Here is a 22,672-nt window from a genome sequence, read left to right on the forward strand (position 1 = left end):
AGTCCTTTTATAATTTTATGTTTCTATAAGAACCCCCTCATCCTTCTAAACTCCAGTGAATACAAGCCTAGTCTTTTCAATCTTTCCTCATATGACAGTCCCGCCATCCCAGGGATCAATCCCACGAACCTACGCTGCACTGCCTCAATCACACACTGACCTTTCTGTCCTGGGCCTCCTACACTGTCAGAGTGAGGCCCAGTGCAAATTGGAGGAGCAGCACCTCATATTTCGCTTGGGTAGTTTACACCCCAGCGGTATGAACATTGACTTCTCCAATTTCAGGTAGTCCTTGCTTTCTCCCTCCCCAGCTCTCCCACAGCCCACTGTCTCCGCCTCTTCCTTTCTTCTTCCCACCCCCACATCAGTCTGAAGAAGGGTATCGACCCAAAATGGCACATATTCCTTCGTTCCATAGATGCTGCCTCACCCGCTGAGTTACTCCAGCATTTTTTGTCTACTTAAAAAATGTAAATAAGGTCAGACTGGTGGGAGAACTGGGAAGCGGGAGGGATGGAGAGAGAGAGAGGGAAAGCAAGGGTTACATGGTTGGAGAAGCCAATGTTCATACTGCTGGAGTGTACGCTGCTCAAGTGAATTATAGAAGTATAGAGGGTGGGACGTAATGTCACAGTTGCACACGACATTGGCAAGGCAGTAGTTAGAAACATAGAAATTAGGTGCAGGAGTAGGCCATTCGGCCCTTCGAGCCTGCACCGCCATTCAATATGATCATGGCTGATCATCCAACTCAGTATCCTGTACCTGCCTTCTCTCCATACCCTCTGATCCCCTTACCCACAAGGGCCACATCTAGCTCCCTCTTAAATATAGCCAATGAACTGGCCTCGACTACCCTCTGTGGCAGAGAGTTCCAGAGATTCACCACTCTCTGTGTGAAAAAAGTTCTTCTCATCTCGGTTTTAAAGGATTTCCCCCTTATCCTTAAGCTGTGACCCCTTGTCCTGGACTTCCCCAACATCGGGAGCAATCTTCCTGCATCTAGCCTGTCCAACCCCTTAAGAATTTTGTAAGTTTCTATAAGATCCCCTCTCAATCTCCTAAATTCTAGAGAGTATAAACCAAGTCTATCCAGTCTTTCTTCATAAGACAGTCCTGACATCCCAGGAATCAGTCTGGTGAACCTTCTCTGCACTCCCTCTATGGCAATAATGTCCTTCCTCAGATTTGGAGACCAAAACTGTACGCAATACTCCAGGTGTGGTCTCACCAAGACCCTGTACAACTGCAGTAGAACCTCCCTGCTCCTATACTCAAATCCGTTTGCTATGAAAGCTAACATACCATTCGCTTTCTTCACTGCCTGCTGCACCTGCATGCTCACTTTCAATGACTGGTGTACCATGACACCCAGGTCTCGCTGCATCTCCCCTTTTCCTAGTCGGCCACCATTTAGTTGGGACCATTCCGTTCATATTTAATCATCTCCAAAAGATGCACCAGTTTTCTCGACACTAACTGCCCTTCCACCTATTTTCGTATCATCCGCAAACTTGGCCACAAAGCCTTCAATCCTCTCGTCCAAATCATCTACTGACTCTCCGGTCCTGCTATTTACTTAGTTCAGTTTATTGATGCAACGCGGAAACAGGCCCTTCGGCCCACCGAGTCTGCACCGACCAGAGATCCCCGCACACTAACGCTAACCTGCACACACTAAGGACAATTTTTACACTTACCAACTCACTTAGCCTACATACCTGTACGTCATTGGGGTGTGGGAGAAAAGCAAAGATCTCGGGGAGAACGTACAAACTCCGTACAGACAGCACCCGTAGTCAGGATTGTAGCCAGGGTCTCTGGTGCTGCATTCACTTCTTCTTCTTCTTGCGTATGGCGTGCACAGCCTAAAGTTGTACGACAACGTGTTCTATTTGATTTGATTGTGCACGCCGGGTTGATTAAATTCGTCGAAACAGGGCGGACCACGTGAAGGTTGCAATCTCCCATCCCCTGCATTCACTGTAAGGCAACAACTCTACCGCTGCGACACCATGCCGCCTGCTTCTTCAAAGAATTCCAGCAAATGTGTCCAACAAGACCTCACCTTCAACAAAGCCATGCTGACTTCAGCCTATTTTATCGTGATTTGGACAAGGGAATTGAAGGCTTTATGGCCAAGTTTGCGGATTATACAAAAATAGGTGGACGGGCAGGTAGTGTAGAGAAAGCAGGGACTCTGCAGAATGACTTGGACAGGTTGGGAGAGTAGGGAGGGAAGTGGCAGATGGAATATAGTGTACATGTCATGCATTTTGGAAGTAGGCAGACTATTTTCAAAATGGGGAGAGAATCCAGAAATCAGAGGTGCAAAGGGACTTGGGCATTTGGAATATTGTGAGCAATCTTGAGCCCCGTATCTGAGGAAGGATGTGCCGGCTCTGGAGAGGGTCCAGAGGAGGTTTACAAGAACCATCCCAGGAATGAGTGGGTTAACGTACGATGAGCGTTTGTCGGCACTGGGCCTGTACTCGCTGGAGTTAGAAGAATGATGGGGGGACCTCATTGAAACATACAGAATAGTGAAAGGCCTTGGATAGAGTGGATGTGGAGAGGATGTTTCCACTAGTGGGAGAGTCTAGGACCAGAGGGCACAGTCTCAGAATGAAAGGGCATTCTTTTAGGAAGGAGATGAGGAGGAATTTATTTTGTCGGAGGGTGGTGAATCTGTGGAATTGTTTGCCACAGACGGCTGTGGAGGCCAAGTCAGTGGATATTTTTAAGGTAGAGATAGATTCTTGATTAGAACGGGTGTCTGAGGGCAGAATGGGGTTTGGAGCGAGAGATAGATCGGTCGTGATTGAATGGCGGAGTAGACTTGATGGACCAAATGGCCTAATTCTACTATTATCACTTACGACCTAATGAGAGAGTGCAGAAAATATTTAACAAGGATGGCGGTGCATATCCATCTAAACCTGTCCTATCCATGTGTCAGTCGAACTGTTTCTTAAATGTTGGGATAGTCCCAGCCTCAACTACCTCCTCCATCAGCTCGTTCCATGCACCCACCGCCCAATGTGAAAAGGTTATCACTCAGGTTCCTATTGCAAGGTGTTAGGGGTGGTAACACTGCCAGGATCCTCTCAGGGTCAGCACAGACCCCCACCTTGTATGAGTGTTGTAGCAGGTAGGAACTCACCTCCCCCACACTCCAGGTGAAAAGCCAGCTCACACTGCAGACCTGGTCACAGACAGGGCCATCTCTACAATGCTTGACAGCGGGTAGAGCTGCTGCCTCACAGCGCCAGAGACCCGGGTTCCATCCTGACCATGGGTGCTGCCTGTACAGTGTTTGTACCTTCTCCCTGTGGGTTTTCTCCGAGATCTTCGGTTTCCTCCTACACTCCAGACGTGCAGGTTTGTACGTTAATCGGCTTTGCTATAAATTTAAATTATCCCCAGTGTGTGTGTGTGTGTGTAGGATAGCATTGGTGCGCGGGGATCGCTGGTCAGCGTGGACTCGGTGGGCCGAAAGGCTTGATTCCGCACTGTACCTCTAAACTAATCACACCCCACACGATTTTCATCCCTCGATATTGTCAAGCTGGAAAGGTACAGAGAAGATTTACGAGGATGTCGCCAGGACTAGAGGGTGTGAGCTATAGGGAGAGGTTGAGTAGGCTGGGTCTCTAGTCCTTGGAGGGCAGGATATATTCTCGATTAGCACGCGTCAGGAGGATGGGGGGTGATCTTATAGAGGAATGGATCGGGTAGATGTAGTCTCTTGCCCAGAGGAAGGGAATCGAGGACCAGAGGACATAGATTAAAGGTGAGGGGGAAAAGATTTAATAGGAATCCGAGGGGTAACTTTTTCACACAAAGGGTGGTGGGTGTATGGAACAAGCTGCCAGAGGAGGGAGTTGAGGCTGGGACTACCTCAACGTTTAAGAAGCAGTTAAGCAGGTACATGGATAGGACAGGTTTGGAGGGATATGGACCAAGCGCAGGCAGGTGGGACTAGTATAGCTGGCCGGTGTGGGCAAGTTGGGCCGAAGGGCCTGTTTCCACACTGTATTACTCTGACTCCATATATATGTCTATGTAAAAAAACCCTGCCCCGCACATCACCCCTCTCACCTTCACACAACAAACAGCTGGTGTTTTGACCGTTCAGCCCCTGGGTTAAGGTTCCAACTGTTTACCCAATCCTTGTCTCTCAGAACTTTATACACAGCTGTTCTGGAGAAAACAACCCATGTTTGAAGAAGGGTCACCCATACGTGTTCTCCACAGAGATGCTGCCTGACCCGCTGAGTTACTCCAGCACTTTGTACCTGTCCACGTTCTCCACAGAGATGCTGCCTGACCCGCTGAGTTACTCCAGCACTTTGTACCTGTCCACGTTCTCCACAGAGATGCTGCCTGACCCGCTGAGTTACTCAACACTTTGTACCTGTCCACGTTCTCCACAGAGATGCTGCCTGACCCGCTGAGTTACTCCAACACTTTGTACCTGTCCACGTTCTCCACAGAGAGTTCCTCCAGCACTCTGCGCCTTTATCGTTGGTGTAAACCGGCGCCTGCACAGGTTTGCCTGGGAATGGGTGGGATGGGAAGATGCGCAGGACAAAGCTTTCCACTGTACCTCGGCGCGCGCGATAGAGTGATAGAAGGAAACGTGAGCGTGCGTGAAATTAAACACCAGCGGCGGCTCGTGGAACAACAATTCTATTTTACATGTAACTGGACAAACGTCCCAAACCCCAGCCTGGATCGTGCCACAGGCCCACGGAAACATCCCCACCCCAGCAAAACAGTAACTCAAACCACAACATGTACACTGTCTGCCCTGGACACCTCAACTCATTGACATGGTTCAACAAAGCAGGGGGGGGGGGGGGGGAGAGAGGGAGAGAGAAAGGCAGGGTCTGTGTTCCCACTCACCCCCCCCCCCCCCCCCCCCCCACCACGCTGGATCCCAGCTCTCCCCCACCGGCCCACACTAGGTTCCCAACACCCCCCGAGAACCCAGCTCTCCCACACACACCTCTCCCCTCACGTCCCTTTCTCCACTACCTCCCCACACCGGGGACCAGGGCCTTTGCTCTTACCCCCACCCCTCCCCACACCAGAGCCTCTGCTCTCTCCCCTCTCCCCTCTCCCCTCCCACTGCTTCCGCACACCAGGGGCCCGGGCCTCCCTGCTCTCTCCCCTCTCCTCGCCCCCACCACTCTCCCCCCGCCTCCTCCCCACACCAGGGCCTCTGCTCTCTCCCCACCCCTCTCCACACTGGGTCCAGGGTCCCAGTTCTCTCCGCCCCATGGCCACACTAGAAGCCAGGGTCCCTGCTCTCCCACACTCTCCCCCTCGCCACACTAGGTCCAGGGTTCCCCCTGCTCTCTGCCCCCTCCCCTGCCGTGCCGGTACCTCAGTAGATCTCGATGGTGCCCACGATGGAGCTGGGCACTACATCGGCACCCTTGACAGCGAAGGTGTCGCCGAACTGTGCGCAGAGAGTGGTGGAGGGGAGGGGGGCGGGGGAGGGGAGGGCGTGGGTGCGGCGGTGGCTGCGGAGGTTGGAGGGGGTCTTGAAGCTCTTGCCGCAGAGCCGGCAGACGTGCGGTCGCTTGGCGGAGTGGGTGCGGCGGTGATCCAGCAGCTGCATGGACTGCACGAAGCCCTTGCCGCAGGTGCTGCAGCGGTAGGGCCGCTCACCGGTGTGGATGCGCTGGTGCTCGCGCAGGTGGTTCGACTGCTTGAAGCGCTTCCCGCAGTCGGTGCAGGGGAAGGGCCGCTCGTCGGTGTGGGTGCGCTGGTGGAGTCGCAGTGCCGAGCTGAAGCCAAAACCTTTGCCGCATGCGGCGCAGCGGAAGGGGAGCTCCCCAGAGTGCCGGCGCTGGTGCACCTGCAGGCCGCCGTGGCTGGCAAAGCCCTTGCCACAGTCACCACACAGGAAGGGGCGCTCCCCCGTGTGGCTGCGCTGGTGCAGCTTCAGTCTTGCCGCAGAGCCGCAGTGGCGCCCACAGACGCCGCATTGGAGGCGGTGTTCCCCGGCGTGGCTGCGCTGGTGCAGCTTCAGTCCTGCCGTAGAGCCGCAGTGGCGCCCACAGATGCCGCATTGGAAGGGCCGGTGTCTGGCGGCGTTGGGGTCGATGGTGCAGCGGTGCTCCTGCAGCTCTGTGCTGTCGGCAAACTGGCAGCCACAGCCGGTGCAGCAGTTGGGCTCCAGCCCGGCGTGCAAAAGCCGGTGCTGCTCCAGCCGGCGCTGGTGGATAAAACCCTTGCCACAGTCGGCGCAGGTGAAGGGGCGCTGGCCAGCGTGGCAGAAGCGGTGAGCGAGGAGCTTGGAGGCGCGGCCGAATGCCCGCGGGCAGTCGCGACACTTGAAGGGCAGGTCGCCGGTGTGGATACGGCGGTGTTGGCGTAGGTTGGAGGACTGGGCGAAGGCCCGCGGGCAGAAGTCACAGCGGTGGGGCCGCTCGCCGGTGTGGGTCTGGTGGTGCCGCATCAAGTTGGCCAGCGTGGTGAAGGTCTTGCCACACTCGGCACACTGGAAGGGCCGCTCGCCGGTGTGGGTACGCATGTGGTTACGGACGTGTACCAGCTTGCTGAAGGCCTTGCCACACACCGGGCACGGGTGCCGGCGCCCGCAGCCCCCCTGTCGCTGGTGGTTCTGCAGCTGCAACGGTGTTGGTGCGGGGGCCGTGCCCCCCTCCCCCGGCTCCTCGTCCTCGTCCTCCTCCTCCTCCTCCTGTGCCGGCTCGGCCACAGCTGCAGTGACGGTTGCAGCACGGGTCACTGCGCTGGTGGGCGCCGCAGTCTTGCCGGGGGCTGCGTGGGTGCGCCGGTGGTAGAGGAACTTGGTCATGTTGTTGAAGGCCTTGCCGCACTGCGGGCAACGATGCAGCGGGTCGTCTGTATGCAGCCGTCGGTGCTGCACCAGTGCAGCCTCCGAGCTGAAGCCACGGCCGCAGTCGGTGCAGAGGTACAGCACTTCCCCCTTGTGGCTGCGCTGGTGCTGCTGCAGGGACGACAGTTTCTTGAAGGAGCGCCGGCAGTCGGGGCAGGGGTGGGCCAGCGCCACGTGGCTCTGCTGGTGCTGATGCAGCCTCCGTACAGTGCTGAACACCCGGCCGCATTCGCTGCAGTCGTGGGGGGTCGCTGGAGCAGGCGGTGCAGCAACAGTGGGGCAGTCACGGGGCCCCGGGCGGGCATGCAGCGCCTGGTGCTGCAGGAACTCCTCCACCGTGCCCAGCTGCTGACCGCACTCCGGGCACCCATGCAGCGGCTCGCTAACCTCGCCCGCCGCCGCCGCCGCATCAACGCCGCACTCCCGCTCATCACCGTGCTGCTGCTGCTGGTGAGCCTGCATCTCATCCGCGCTCTGGAATACCTGGGGAGACGGTGAGGGTGGGGGAGACGGAGGTGGGGAGGGGGGAGACAGAGAAGGGGAGGGGGACAGAGTGGGGGAGGGGGAGACAGAGAAGGGGTCAGAAAAGACAGCAACTGCAAGTGGGAGATATAACCATATAACAATTACAGCACGGAAACAGGCCATCTCGGCCCTACAAGTCCGTGCCGAACAACTTTTTTCCCTTAGTCCCACCTGCCTGCACTCATACCATAACCCTCCATTCCCTTCTCATCCATATGCCTATCCAATTTATTTTTAAATGATACCAACGAACCTGCCGCCACCACTTCCACTGGAAGCTCATTCCACACCGCTACCACTCTCTGAGTAAAGAAGTTCCCCCTCATGTTACCCCTAAACTTCTGCCCCTTAATTCTGAAGTGATGTCCTCTTGTTTGAATCTTCCCTATTCTCAAAGGGAAAAGCTTGATCACATCAACTCTGTCTATCCCTCTCATCATTTTAAAGACCTCTATCAAGTCCCCCCTTAACCTTCTGCGCTCCAGAGAATAAAGACCTAACTTATTCAACCTTTCTCTGTAACTTAGTTGTTGAAACCCAGGCAACATTCTAGTAAATCTCCTCTGTACTCTCTCTATTTTGTTGACATCCTTCCTATAATTGGGCGACCAAAATTGTACACCATACTCCAGATTTGGTCTCACCAATGCCTTGTACAATTTTAACATCACATCCCAACTTCTATACTCAATGCTCTGATTTATAAAGGCCAGCACACCAAAAGCTTTCTTTACCACCCTATCTATATGAGATTCCACCTTCAAGGAACTACGCACGGTTATTCCCAGATCCCTCTGTTCAACTGTATTCTTCAATTCCCTACCATTTACCATGTACGTCCTATTTTGATTTGTCCTGCCAAGGTGTAGCACCTTGGCAGGACAAATCAAAATAGGACGTACATGGTAAATGGTAGGGAATTGAAGATTGTGTGCCCCCTCTTCACCTCCTCCTCCAAATGTGCCTTCACAAGTGACAGGAGCAGAATCAGGCCATTCAGCCCATCAGCAGCAAGTGAAATAGAGTTGGCCACACACTGTGTGGAGTGGGCTCGATGCCCCCACACTGACTGCCCCATGTACGGTTGGCATGGAGATCTTTGCACTGCCGACCCTTCCATGTACAGTGGGCATGGTGCCCCTGGCATTACCTAACCCACGCCAGTGGGCACAGAAACCCTTGGCACTGCCCACCCAGACACAGTGGGCATGGTGCCCCATCTTCATGCCCCTTGGCACTGCCTACCCACATACAGTGGGCACACTAACCCATACATATCAATAACCCCACTCTCACCATCGACGGCACCACTGTCTCCCCATCTCCCCAGGCCCGCAACCTTGGCGTGATCTTTGATTCCACCCTCTCCCTTGAGCCTCACATCTGCCATGTCATTAAAACCTCCTTCTTTCACCTCCGCAACATCGCCAAACTCAGACCCTCTCTCACACCGCCTGCTGCTGAAAGACTCATCCATGCCTTCATCTCCTCCCGACTGGACTATTGCAACTCACTTCTCCTTGGCATCAGCTCCACCTACATCAACTGACTCCAACTGGTCCAGAACGCAGCCGCCCGACTCATCACCCATACCAAATCCTGGCATCACATCACTCCAGTCCTCAAAAAACTTCACTGGCTTCCCATCTCCCACCGGATCACCTACAAAATCCTGGTCCTCACCTACAAAGCCCTCCACCATCTGGCCCCCCCCATATCTCACTGACCTCCTCTCCCCCTACCAACCCTCACGGTCCCTCAGATCCACATCAGCCGGTCTCCTCTCCATCCACAAGTCCAACCTCCGCAGTTTTGGGGACAGAGCCTTCTCCAGGGCAGCTCCCAAGCTCTGGAACTCCCTCCCCCAACTGATCCGCAATTCCGTGTCCCTCACCATCTTCCAGTCCCGCCTCAAGACCCATCTCTTCACCTCTGCCTATCCTTAGCCCCACGTCCCCCTCCCTTTTCATCTGTGCATTAATTGCCTCATACTGTGTTTTGTATTGAATTCTGTCTTTACTTTGTGTACTAGTCATGTCTCTACTATTTATTTCATTCCCCTTACATGTTTTTCCTCTACATACTCAATTTTTGTAAGGTGTCCTTGAGACTCTTGAAAGGCGCCCATAAATAAAATGTATTATTATTATTATTATACATCTACATGCCCCATAGAACTGCCCACCCATCTACAGTGGGCATGGTGCCCCATCCATCTACATGCCCCATAGAACTGCCCATCCATGCATCTACATGCCCCATAGAACTGCCCACCCATCTACAGTGGGCATGGTGCCCCATCCATCTACATGCCCCATAGCACTGCCCATCCATGCATCTACATGCCCCATAGAACTGCCCACCCATCTAAAGTGGGCATGGTGCCCCATACATCTACATGCCCCATGGCACTGCCCACCCATGCATCTACAGTGGGCAGGGTGCCCATGGCACTGACCTGCAGGCAGTGTGAGCAGCCATGTAGCTGTGCGGCGAGTGGCGTGGGGCTGCCAGCATCCTTGGCGTGGGTGGCCTGGTGCTCCAGCAACTGCTCGGGGGTGTTGAGGAGCTGGCCGCACTCTAGGCACTGGAAGCGGCTGTCGGCATCGGGCGCCAGTGCCAGCTCCTTGGCATCACCCTCGGCCCCAGCCTCGGCCTCAGCCAGCTCGGGGCAGACGTAGACGTGGAGCCAGACGTGGCTCTGCTGGTGTACCAGCACCTCCTCTAGCGTGTTGTACAGCTGGCCACACTCGGAGCACATGTACTGGTGTTCCACCAACAGCCCGCTCTCCGACTCCATCGCACATGTGCCCGGGGGGAGAGGCAGGCAGGGAGGGAGCGTGCAGACTCCCCCTTCACAGTCCACACTCACTGTAACGACAAAGACACAGACCGCTCAACTTCACAGCTTCCAGCCGCACAATCACGCCCATCCAGTCCCCTCCGCCATTCTATCATGCCAGGCCTATCGTTCCCTCCCAACCCCAATCTCCCCAGTCACAGAGTGATACAGCGAGGAATCAGACCCTTCAGCCCATCCAGTCCCCTCCGCCATTCTATCAATAGACAATAGGTGCAGGAGTGGGCCATTTGGCCCTTCGAGTCAGTCACTGTGATCATGGCTGATCATCCACAATCAGTACCCCGTTCCTGCCTTCTCCCCATATCCCCTGACTGCTATCTTTAAGAGCCCTATCCAGCTCTCTCTTGAAAGCATCCAGAGAAACTGCCTCCACCACCCTGAGGCAGAGAATTCCATAGACTCACAACTCCTCGTCTCCGTTCTAAATGGCCGACCCCTTATTCTTAAACTGCGGCCCCTCGTTCTGGATTCCCTCAACATCGGGAATATGTTTCCTGCCTCTAGCGTGTCCAAACCCTTAACAATCTTATATGTTTCAGTGAGATCCTCTCATCCTTCTAAACTCCAGAGTGTACAAGCCCAGCTGCTCCATTCTCTCAGCATATGACAGTCCCGCCATCCCAGGAATTAACCTTGTAAACCTACGCTGCACTCCCTCAATAGCAAGAATGTCCTTCCTCAAATTAGGGGACCAAAACTACACACAATACTCCAGGTGTGGTCTCACTAGGGCCCTGTACAACTGCAGAAGGACCTCTTTGCTCCTATATTCGATTCCTCTTGTTATAAAGGACAACATACCATTCGCTTTCTTCACTGCCTGCTGTACCTGCATGCTTACTTTCATAGACTGATGAACAAGGACCACCAGATCCCGTTGTACATTCCCTATTCCCAACGATGCCATTTAGATAGTAATCTGCCTTCCTGTTTTTGCTACCAAAGTGGATAACCTCACATTTATCCGCATTAAACTTCATCTACGTTAGATTTCTATGTTACTCAACCACTGTGTATCGACACGATCTATTTCTCTCGTGACAACTTCTCCCCATAACCCCTGACACCTGTACTAATCAAGAATCTTATCTTTGCCTTAAAAATATCCACCAAGTTCATGTTCATATGTGATAGGAGCAGAATTAGGCCATTCGGCCCATCAAGTCTACTCCACCATTCAATCATGGCTGATCTATCTCTCCCTCCTAACCCCATTCTCCTGCCTTCTCCCCGTAACCCCTGACACCGGTACTAGTCAAGAATGTATCTCTCTCTGCCTTAAAAATAATCATTGGCTTCATAAGTGACAGGAGCAGAATTAGACCATTCGGCACACCGAGTCTACTCCGGCATTCAATTATATGTTTCCATCTCAACCTCATATCTCTGCCTTCTCCCCATTACCCCTGACACCCGCACTAATCAAGAATCGACCCGGGTTCGATCCTGATTATGGGTGCTGTCTGTACAGAGTTTGTACGTTCTCCCCGTGACCTGCGTGGGTTTTCTCTCACACTCCAAAGACGTACAGGTTTGCAAGTTAATTGGCTTCGGTAAAATTGTAAATTGTCCCTAGTGTGTATAGGATCGTGGTCGGTGCGGACTCGGTGGGCCGAAAGGCCTGTTTCCACGCTGTATCTCTAAATTAAACAAAACCTGATAGGAGAATGTAAAGTAATGAGAGGCATAGATAGGGTAGACAGTCAGAACCTTTTTCCCATTGTAGAAATGTCCAGCATTAGAGGACACAACTTTAAGGTGAGAGTGGCAGTTTAAAGGAGATGTGCGGGGCAAGTTATTTTACACAAATGGTGGTGGGTGCCTGGAACGCGCTGCCAGTGGCGGTGGTGGAGGCAGATGCGATTATGGTGTTTAAGACGCTTTTAGTTAGATACATGGATATACAAGGAATGCGGGGATATGACTTATACGCATGCATAAGTTTGAGTCATGTTCAGCACAGATATTTAGGCCAAAGTCCACTGGCTGTCCAAAGACTTTAGGCCAAAGTCCACAAATTAGGCTGGTCCACATCGAAGAGAGACATGAAATGCTGGAGTAACTCAGCAGGTCAGGCAGCATCTCTGGAGAGAAGGAATGGGTGGGTATAACTGGGATCTGGGAATAACTGCGCACAGTTCCCTGAAGGTGGAATCTCATGTAGATAGGGTGGTAAAGAAAGCTTTTGGTGTGCTAGCCTTTATAAATCAGAGCATTGAGTATAGAAGTTGGGATGTAATGTTAAAATTGTACAAGGCATTGGTGAGGCCAATTCTGGAGTATGGTGTACAATTTTGGTCGCCTAATTATAGGAAGGATGTCAACAAAATAGAGAGAGTACAGAGGAGATTTACTAGAATGTTGCCTGGGTTTCAGCAACTAAGTTACAGAGAAAGGTTGAACAAGTTAGGGCTTTATTCTTTGGAGCGCAGAAGGTTAAGGGGGGACTTGATAGAGGTCTTTAAAATGATGAGAGGGATAGACAGAGTTAACGTGGATACGCTTTTCCCATTGAGAGTAGGGAAGATTCAAACAAGAGGACATGACTTGAGAATTAAGGGGCAGAAGTTTAGGGGTAACATGAGGGGGAACTTCTTTACTCAGAGAGTGGTAGCTTCCAGTGAAGGTGGTGGAGGCAGGTTCGATTTTATCATTTAAAAATAAATTGGTTATATGGACGGGAAAGGAATGGAGGGTTATGGTCTGAGTGCAGGTAGATGGGACTAGGGGAGAATACGTGTTCGGCACGGACTAGAAGGGCCGAGATGGCCTGTTTCCGTGCTGTAATTGTTATATGGTTATATGGGTGACGTTCCAGGTTGAGACCCTTCTGCAGACCAGAAACGTCACCCATTCCTTCTCTCCAGAGATACTGCCTGTCCCACCGAGTTACTCCAGCATTTTGTGTCCGCCTTCGATTTAAACCAGCATCTGCAGTTCCTTCCGTCAGTGTGGAAAGAACTGCATTGGAAAGAATTATGTTGGTTCTAAGCTGAAAAAGGTTAGGCTTCTGCACAGGGACTTACTTCATGGGCAAGGCATACAGGGACATGCAACCAAAGCTGGCCAGAGGGATTAGTACAGATGGACATAATGGCAGACACAGACGCAGTGAGTAAAGTTTCATCTGACAAGTCTTTAACCTGGAACTGGTAACTCAGATCAGGAATCGAGTTAGAGTTTAGTTTATTGTCAGGTACAGTGAAAAGCTGTTTAAGAAGGAACTGCAGATGCTGGAAAATCGAAGGTAGACAAAAGTGCTGGAGAAACTCAGCGGGTGCAGTAGCATCCATGGAGTGAAGGAAATAGGCAACGTTTTGGGCCAAAACCCTTCTTCAGACTGATGTAGGGTGGGGGGGAGGGGAGAAGAAAGGAGAAAGTAAGAGGAGGAGCCAGAGGGCTGAGGGAGAGCTGAGAAGGGGAGGAGACAGCAAGGGCTACCGGATATTGGAGAAGTCAATGATTATGGCTACCGGAAATTGCTGTCTCATCCTCTTCTCAGCTCTCCCTCAGCCCTCTGGCTCCTCCTCTTCCTTTCTTCTCCCCCCCCCCCCACCATACATCAGTCTAAAGAAGGGTTTTGGCTCGAAACGTTGCCTATTTCCTTTGCTCCATAGATGCTGCTGCACCCGCTGAGTTTCTCCAGCACTTTTGTCTACCTACAATGAAAAGCTTTAAGTTTGGTTTAGTTGAGAGATACAGCGCGGAAACAGGCCCTTCGGCCCACCAAGTCCGTGCTGGCCAGCGATCCCTGCACGCACACGTCTTTGGAGTGCGGGAGGAAACCGCAGATATCGGAGAAAACCCACGCAGGTCACGGGGAGAACGTACAAACTCCGTACTGACAGCACCCGTAGTCGGGATCAAACCCGGGTCTCCGGCGCTGCGAGGCAGCAACTCTACCGCTGCATGCTATCCAATCAACGGAAAGACAATACATGATTACAATCGAGCCATCTGCAGTGTACAGATACAGGTTAAAGGGAATAGCGTGGATAAGATAGTCCAAGGGTCACTAGTGAGGTAGATAGTAGTTCAGCACTGCTCTCTGGTTGTGGTAGGATGGTTCAGTTGCCTGACAACAGCCAGGAAGACTGTCCCTCAATCTGGAGGGGTGCGTTTTCACACTTCTGTCCCTTTTGCTTCATGGGAGAGGGGAGTGGCCAGGAACTGAGATCGATTTAAATGCGTCATTCTGCAACCTTTTGCTGGGCACAGCGGTCTTTCACTTGCTTTCCCTTCTAACCCCTCTTCATCAATTCACCTCACCTCACTCTCCAACTCCCACCTCATTACTCCTCCCTGCCCTCTCGTTCTCTCCCCTTGCTCCTTACCCATCCCCCCCCCTCCTCTCTCTCCCCCCACTCACCAGCCCCCTCCCCCTAGTCCCTCCTCCACCTCACTCACCATCCCCCTCCCTCTACACACTCCCTTTGTCACCCCTTCGCCTCCCACCCCCACCTCCCTCTCCTCTCCCCTCTCTCCTCCTCCTCTCCACTCCACTCTGGAGAGAGGGGGAGGAGAGAGGGGGAGTAGAGTGGGGGGGGGGGGGAGGAGTGGTGGGAAGAGAGAGTGGGGGGGGGTGAGGGGGTGAGAAAGAGGGGGATGGAGAGAGAGGGGAGGGGAGTGGAGAGAGGGGGAGATAGTGTGGTGAAGAGGGAGAGAAGGAGTGGGGGGGGGGTGAGGGGGAGAGAGGGGAGGGGAGTGGAGGGGGGGAGGCGGGGGTGGGAAGAGGGAGAGGAGTGAGGGGTGGTGGGAGGAGAAGCGGGGGTGGAGGAGGAGGGGGCGCCCGCGGGCGGCTGAGTGGGGTGTGTGGGGGCGCGAGAGGCGAGGTGGGAAGAGCCTAGTGGGGTGCCCCGAGGGGGGGGTGGGAGAGAAGAGGTGGGGGTGAGGGGGGAGAAAGAGGCACCACCCCACCCTCTCCCTCCACCCCCTCCCCCTGTTCCCTCTTCTCCCCCTCCACCCCCCACACGGGTCCACACTAGACCCGATCCCATCGGACGCTTCAGGGCCCGAGTGCGCGGCCTCCTGCTCCTGCTCCCCATCCCGCCCCCTCTCCTCACCACCCGGGCCGGCTCCTGCTCCTGCTCCTGCTCCTCACCACCCGGGCCGGCTCCGGCTCCTGCTCCTGACCACCCGGGCCGGCTCCGGCTCCTGCTCCTGCTCCTGCTCCTGACCACCCGGGCCGCCTCCTGCTCCTGCTCCTCACCACCCGGGCCTGCTCCTGCTCCTGCTCCTGCTCCTGCTCCGGCTCCTGTTGCCGCTCCTCCTGTCGTTGTTGCTGTTGTTGTCGCCGCTGCTGGAGACGGAGCCGGGGCCGGGTCGAGTGGCGCGAACGGCCGCCGCCCTCGCGGACTACAACTCCCAGCGGGCACCACGCCCCGCCCCGCCCCGCCGTCACATCCGCCCGTGTGTGTGGGGGGGGGGGGCAGGCGGCCGGAAGCGGGCCATCCCTGTAGGCCGTGAGCAGCCGCAGAGCCGGGCCGTCTGTCCGCCTCCCCGCCTCCCTCCCGCCCTCCCGCAGCGGCCGGGTCCGGGTCGGGTCGGGTCCAGCCCGCGCTGATGCGGTGACCGGTCCCTTACTTACCCCGTGAATCGCGATGGCGCCCGGGCCGAGGGAGGGCGCTTGCGTGGCCAGCCGGCGCGGTCTACGCATGTGCGTTACTAGGGCCAAGCTGCGTCTCCCTCGCGTCACCGGCGGTCGGCGTCACCGCGTCACCGGCGGTCGGCGTCAGCGCGTCACCGGCGGTCGGCGTCACCGCGTCACGGGCGGTCGGCGTGATTGCGTCACGGGCGGTCGGCGTGATTGCGTCGTCGCCCGTCGTCGTCGGTGGGCGTGATCGACGTCGTACGTCACCGAGCGGGCACTTGTGGGCGGGGTTCGCGGCGTACGACGCGGGTGGGCGGGGTTTCCGGGGTGCGTCACGGGTGGGCGGGGTTAGGAAGTACGTCAGCGGTGGGTGTGGCCCGGTGCGGGACGTCACTAGTGGGAGGGGTTTGTGTATCAGTATCAGTATCTCTTGATTGTCATTTTCCTGAGTACTCACACACCCAGAGGAAACAAAAAAACGTTGCTCAACCAGTGTCCATTCAGTGTGCAGTACAAATAACAACAAATAACTAGAAAGAAAAATACATATATCATCAACAAATTAAATTAAACACTACTCTCTACTAAACATCAACAGGCGTTCTGATCGACAGCTGCTGCAGTGTGTCCAGGTTGATTAGATTAGATTAGATTAGATTATTTAATGACCACACAGTCAAACTGGTGGAATTCAGGTTCAGTACAGGATGTTACAAGGTAGGCTGATTCCCGTCAAACATAACATAAAACACAACATCATACAATATACAGTACATGCATAGGGAGGATATGTGCTGTTGCCATAGTGTGTTCAGAATTCGGATTGCGTGTGGGTAAGAACTGTTTTTAAATCGAGATGTCTTGGCGGGCAGTGAGCTGTAGCGCCTTCCTGATGGCAGCAGGTGGAAGATGTGGTGAGCTGGGTGGGAGGGATCAGAGATGATTTTCTTCACCCTTGACACGGATCGTTTGTGATGGAGTGATTCTATTGATGGAAGGGGAGTGCTGATGATTTTGGATGCTTTGTTAACTATGCGCTGTAATTTATTACGGGAGTGAGTGTCTAAACTGCTGAACCAGACTGTAATTGATGAAGTGAGCATGCTTTGGATGATGGCTGTGTAGAATCGGATTAGGAGGTGTTTCCTCACTCTAAACATCTTGAGCTGGTGGAGGAAGAAGAGTCTTTGGTTGGCTTTTTTGTAGATGTGATTTGAATTGATTTTCCATTTGAGGTTATTGCTTATGTGAGTGCCAAGAAATTTGAATGAGTCAGTGGTGGATATGGGTTCGCCTGAGATGAGTAGGGGGGTCTTGGGTTGTGCCTTACGTCTGAGATCAATGATGAGTTGGTGCGCGATACTTTGGTAGGGGGCTAAGTCCGTTTATCAGTCTTATAGCCTGCGGGAAGAAGCTGAGGAGCATCCTGCTGGTTTTGCAGCTAATGCTCCTGTACCTCTTCCCAGATGGCAGGATGGAGAATATGTGATGCGATGGGTGGTAGGGGTCTTTGATGATGGAGATGGCTCTGTTGATACATCTCTTCCTGTATATGTCCAGCAAGAAAGGGAGTGGAGCACCAATAATCCTGCTGGCGGTCTTCACAATCCTGTCAAGTTGGTGCCGTTCGTACGCCTTGCAGCTCCCGAACCAGGAAGTGATGCCGTTGGTTAATGTGCTCTCGATTGTCCCCCTATAAAAAGTTCATAGGTGTGTAGTGGGGAGACCTGCTTAACGTAGTCTTCGGAGAGGGTGTAGTCGCTGCTGGGCTCTCGTGACCAGTGCTGTGGTGTTGGTCGTGGACATCAGGTCATCTGACAGGTGGAGTCCTAGGAACTTCACGCTGCTGACCCTTTCCACATCAGCTCCATCGATGTGCAGAGGTGTATGGTGTTGTTTTCCCACCCTCCAGTGTGATGCAGATGCTGAGTCAAGTCAAGACAAGACAAGACAAGTCAAGTCAAGTCAAGTCAAGACAAGTCAAGTCAAGACAAGAGAGTTTACTGTTTAAGAAGGAACTGCAGATGCTGGAAATTCTTCCCTTCCTCCATGGCCAGAGCGAGCAACACCGGAAATTGGAGGAACAGCACCTCATATTCAGCTTGGGGAGTCTGCATCCTGCGGGCATGAACATTGAATTCTCACAATTCTGTCTCCTCCCCTTCCTGCAGGCCCCGATGGCATCTCGGGGCGAGTACTCAAGTCCTGTGCTATGCAGCTAGCTCCGGTGCTCACTACAATATTCAACCTCTCCCTGGACAAGTCCGTGGTCCCTGCCTGCTTCATCATTGTACCAGTACCAAAAAATGCCTGTCTGAATGACTACCGTCCGGTGGCCCTTACCTCGGGAGTCATGAAATGCTTTGAGAGGCTGGTGAAGAAACACATCTGCGCCTTCATCCATCGCAACATGGACCCGTTACAATTTGCATACCGTCCGAACAGATCCACGGACGATGCGGTCTCCCAGGTTTTGCACACCGCTCTCTCTCATCTTGACAGCCAGAAGGGAGGCTACGTGAGGATGCTGTTCATAGACTTCAGTTCAGCCTTCAACACGATAGTCCCCACCAGACTGGCCGAGAAGCTACTGGAATTAGGGCTCAACACCTCCCTATGTGCCTGGGCCCTGGACTTTCTCACCGCCGGGCCCCAGGTAGTCAAGATGGGAGGAAATACATCGAAGTCCCTCACACTGAGCACAGGATCGCCCCAGGGTTGCGTCTTCAGCCCCCTATTGTACTCCCTGTACACACATGACTGTGTGGCTAGGTTCAGCTCCAACTCAATAATCCAGTTTGCTGATGACACTGGTGTTGGGCCTGATCTCAGACAACGATGAGAAGGCCTACCGGGAGGAGGTAGCTGATCTGGCACTCTGGTGTCAGGACAACAGCCTCCTCTTGAACATCAAAAAAACGAAGGAGCTGATCGTGGACTTTAGGAGGGCACATCATCCGAGGACGTACACATCATTGAGGATAAATGGGGATCCTGTGGATAGGGTGAGCTGTTTTAAATACCTGGGAGTCCACATCTCTGGGGATATGACATGGACAGCACACGCCTCAGCACTCGTGAGTAAGGCAAGGCAGCTCCTTTACCACCTCAGGCAATTGAGGAAATTCAGAGTGTCTCCGAGGATCCTCCAGTGCTTCTACGCAGCGGCTGTGGAAAGCATCTTGTCCGGAAATATTACCACCTGGTTTGGGAATTGCTCTGCCCAGGACAAGAAGGCTCTGCAGAGACAACTGCGTTTGGCCGAACGCACTATAATAATAATAATAATGGATGGGATTTATATAGCGCCTTTCTAATACTCAAGGCGCTTTACATCGCATTATTCATTCACTCCTCAGTCACACTCGGTGGTGGTAAGCTACTTTTGTAGCCACAGCTGCCCTGGGGCAGACTGACGGAAGCGTGGCTGCCATTCTGCACCTACGGCCCCTCCGACCACCACCAATCACTCACACACATTCACACACAGGCAAAGGTGGGTGAAGTGTCTTGCCCAAGGACACAACGACAGTATGCACTCCAAGCGGGATTCGAACCGGCTACCTTCCGGTTGCCAGCCGAACACTTAGCCCATTGTGCCATCTGTCGTCCCCACTATGGGAACTACACTCGCCCCCCTGCAGGAACTATACATCAGGAGGTGCAACTCCAGAGCCAATAAAATCATGGGAGACCCCTTCCACCCATGCAACGGACTGTTCCAGCTGCTACGGTCAGGCAAACGCCTCCATTGCCATGCTGTGAGAACGGAGAGGTTGAGAAGGAGTTTTTTCCCAGAGGCCATTCGGACTGTAAACTCTTATCTCACCAGAGACTAACTTTACTGAACGTTTTTCCTTTCAATATTTAATATGTAAAAGAATATGTGTGTGTTTATGATTGTGTTTATAGTTTGTTAGGTTGTTTGTTTGTTTGTCTTTTTGCACAAAGTCCGCGAGCATTGCCATTTTTCATTTCACTGCACAACTCGTATGTGTATGTGACGAATAACCTGACTTGACTTGACGACTCTCCCTCAGCCCTCGGGCTCCTCCTCCTTTTTCCTTTCTTCACCCCGCCCCCCACCCCCCATCAGTTTGAAGAAGGGTTTTGGCACGAAACGTTGCCCATTTCCTTCGCTCCATAGATGCTGCTGCACCCGCTGAGTTTCTCCAGCATTTTTGTGTACCCAAGAGAGTTTACTGCCATGCGTCGCAGATAGGACAATGACATTGTTGCTTTGCTGCAGCACAACAGAATATTGTACAGAGCAGATCAGTGTGTCCATATACCACAGAATATATATATATACACACATAGAAACATAGAAAATAGGTGCAGGAGTAGGCCATTCGGCCCTTCGAGCCTGCAGCGCCATTCAATATGATCATGGCTGATCATCCAACTCAGTATCCCATTCCTGCCTTCTCTCCATACCCCCTGATCCCTTTAGCCACAAGGGCCACATCTAACTCCCTCTTAAATATAGCCAATGAACTGGCCTCAACTACCTTCTGTGGCAGAGAGTTCCACAGATTCACCACTCTCTGTGTGAAAAATGTTTTTCTCATCTCGGTCCCAAAAGATTTCCCCTTTATCCTTAAACTGTGACCCCTTGTTCTGGACTTCCCCAACATCGGGAACAATCTTCCTGCATCTAGCCTGTCCAACCCCTTCAGAATTTTGTAAGTTTCTATAAGATACCCCCAATCTTCTAAATTCTAGCGAGTACAAGCCGATCTATCCAGTCTTTCTTCATATGAAAGTCCTGACATCCCAGGAATCAGTCGGTGAACCTTCTCTGTACTCCCTCTATGGCAAGAATGTCCTTCCTCAGATTAGGAGACCAAAACTGTACGCAATACTCCAGGTGTGGTCTCACCAAGACCCTGTACAACTGCAGTAGAACCTCCCTGCTCCTATACTCAAATCTTTTTGTTATGAATGCTAACATACCGCTTTCTTCGCTGCCTGCTGCACCTGCATGCCTACTTTCAATGACTGGTGTACCATGACACCCAGGTCTCGTTGCATCTCCCCTTTTCCTAATCGGTCACCATTCAGATAATAGATAAAGTGATAAAGAAAATAAACAGATAAAGTGTAATGAGCTATTAAAGATCAGAGTTTTGTTTGAGTTGAGTTTAATAATGGCTGTGGGGAAGCAGCTATTCCTGAACCTGGTTGTTGCAGTCTTCAGGCTCCTGTACCTTCTACCTGGAGGCAGTGAGGAGATGAGTGTGTGGCCAGGATGGTGTGGGTCCTTGATGATCCTGGCAGCCTTTTTGAGTCAGCGACTGCGATAAATCCCCTCGATGGTGGGGAGGTCACAGTCGATGATGGACTGGGCAGTGTTTACTACTTTTTGTAGTCTTTTCCGCTCCAGGGCGCTCAAGTTGCCGAACCAAGCCACGATGCAACCGGTCAGCATGCTCTCTACTGTGCACCTGTAGAAGTTAGAGAGACATACCGACTTGACATGCCGACTCTCCGTAATCATCTCAGGAAGTACAGGCGCTGATGTGCTTTTTTTATAATTGCATCCATGTTCTCGGACCAGGAGAGATCTTCAGAGATGTGCACGCCCAGGAATTTGAAGCTCTTGACCCTTTCAACCATCGACCCATTGATATAAACAGGACTGTGGGTCCTCATCCTACCCCTTCCAAAGTCCACAATCAGTTCCTTGGTTTTGTTGGTGTTGAGAGTTAGGTTAGGGTGCTGGCACCATTTGGTCACAAGGTCGATCTCACTTCTATGTTGCAGATGCTGAGAGTCTGAGCTAAAGTCAAAGTGTTGGAGGACACTGCATCAGCTCCAGGAGCAGGGTGAGGCCATTCGGCCCACCAAGGGTGGCACAGTGCTGCAGCGGGTAGAGTTGCTGCCTCACAGAGCCTGAGATCAGGGTTCGATCCCCACTACGGGTGCTGTCTGTACGGAAGTCGTACGATCTGCATGAATACTTAATTGTCACAGTGAAATTCTTTGCTGGCAAACCCTAGGTATGCAAATAGTTGCCACATAATGGACATTTACAAAGTTACAAAGTACCCTCGCTCCAGGTCCATAGAAACATAGAAAAATAGATGCAGGAGTAGGCCATTCAGCCCTTCCGAGCCAGCACCGCCATTCAATACCGCCATTTTGAGTATAAGAGCAGGGAGGTTCTACAGCAGTTGTACAGGGTCTTGGTGAGACCACACCTGGAGTATTGCGTACAGTTTTGGTCTCCTAATCTGAGGAAAGACATTCTTGCCATAGAGGGAGCACAGAGAAGGTTCACCAGACTGATTCCTGGGATGTCAAGACTTTCATATGAAGGAAGACTGGATAGACTCGGCTTGTACTCGCTAGAATTTAGAAGATTGAGGGGGGATCTTATATATTTATACAAAATTCTTAAGGGGTTGGACAGGCTAGATGCAGGAAGATTATTCCCGATGTTGGGGAAGTCCAGAACAAGGGGTCACAGTTTAAGGATAATGGGGAAATCTTTTAGGACTGAGATGAGAAAAACATTTTTTACACAGGGAGTGGTGAATCTGTGGAATTCTCTGCCACAGAAGGTGGTTGAGGCCAGTTCATTGGCTATATTTAAGAGAGAGTTAGATAGGGCTCTAGAGGCTAGTGGAGAAAGCAGGAACGGGGTACTGATTGTGGACGATCAGCCATGATCACAATGAATGGCCTCCTCCTGCACGTATTTTCTATGTTTCTAAACATAGAAAAATAGGTGCAGGAGTAGGCCATTCAGCCCTTCGAGCCAGCACCACCATTCAATATGATCATGGCTGATCATGGAAACATAGAAAATAGGTGC

At 52.7% G+C, this 22,672-nt stretch overlaps 1 protein-coding gene and 1 long non-coding RNA gene across 4 annotated transcripts; one reads left to right on the top strand and one right to left on the bottom strand.

The window, feature by feature from the left end:
* Positions 1–5,304: 5,304 nt before the first annotated feature.
* On the bottom strand, positions 5,305–15,942 carry znf574 (zinc finger protein 574). Of its 3 annotated transcripts, none has more exons than XM_033016772.1 (3): positions 15,850–15,942; positions 9,858–10,270; positions 5,305–7,357 (listed from the first exon to the last, which is right to left on the bottom strand). In XM_033016772.1, the coding sequence occupies exons 2-3, from the start codon at positions 10,197–10,199 to the stop codon at positions 5,393–5,395; spliced, it is 2,307 nt and encodes a 768-aa protein (XP_032872663.1). In that variant the 5' UTR covers positions 10,200–10,270; positions 15,850–15,942; the 3' UTR covers positions 5,305–5,392. The 3 variants fall into 3 exon arrangements, with proteins under 3 accessions (XP_032872663.1, XP_032872662.1, XP_032872664.1); XM_033016771.1 differs by having other exon boundaries at positions 15,846–15,936; XM_033016773.1 differs by lacking the exon at positions 15,850–15,942 and adding an exon at positions 15,472–15,557.
* Positions 6,559–21,724, top strand: LOC116970044. The gene is made up of 4 exons (XR_004410991.1): positions 6,559–6,653; positions 13,375–13,382; positions 14,111–14,115; positions 21,704–21,724. It is a non-coding gene; the product is annotated as an uncharacterized LOC116970044 (long non-coding RNA).
* The last annotated feature ends 948 nt before the right edge of the window (positions 21,725–22,672 follow it).

Source organism: Amblyraja radiata, unplaced genomic scaffold (assembly GCF_010909765.2).
Source record: "Amblyraja radiata isolate CabotCenter1 unplaced genomic scaffold, sAmbRad1.1.pri scaffold_489_ctg1, whole genome shotgun sequence".
In the NCBI taxonomy this organism is placed as follows: Eukaryota; Metazoa; Chordata; class Chondrichthyes; order Rajiformes; family Rajidae; genus Amblyraja; species Amblyraja radiata.

Coding starts and splice junctions, on each gene's coding strand:
- znf574 (XM_033016771.1), bottom strand. CDS start 15,918: ATGCGTAGACCGCGCCGGCTGGCCACGCAAGCGCCCTCCCTCGGCCCG. Junction 10,271..15,845: donor CATCGCGATTCACGGGGTAA/GTAAGGGACCGG, acceptor TTGTCGTTACAG/TGAGTGTGGACTGTGAAGGG. Junction 7,358..9,857: donor GCTGCTCACACTGCCTGCAG/GTCAGTGCCATG, acceptor CCGTCTCCCCAG/GTATTCCAGAGCGCGGATGA.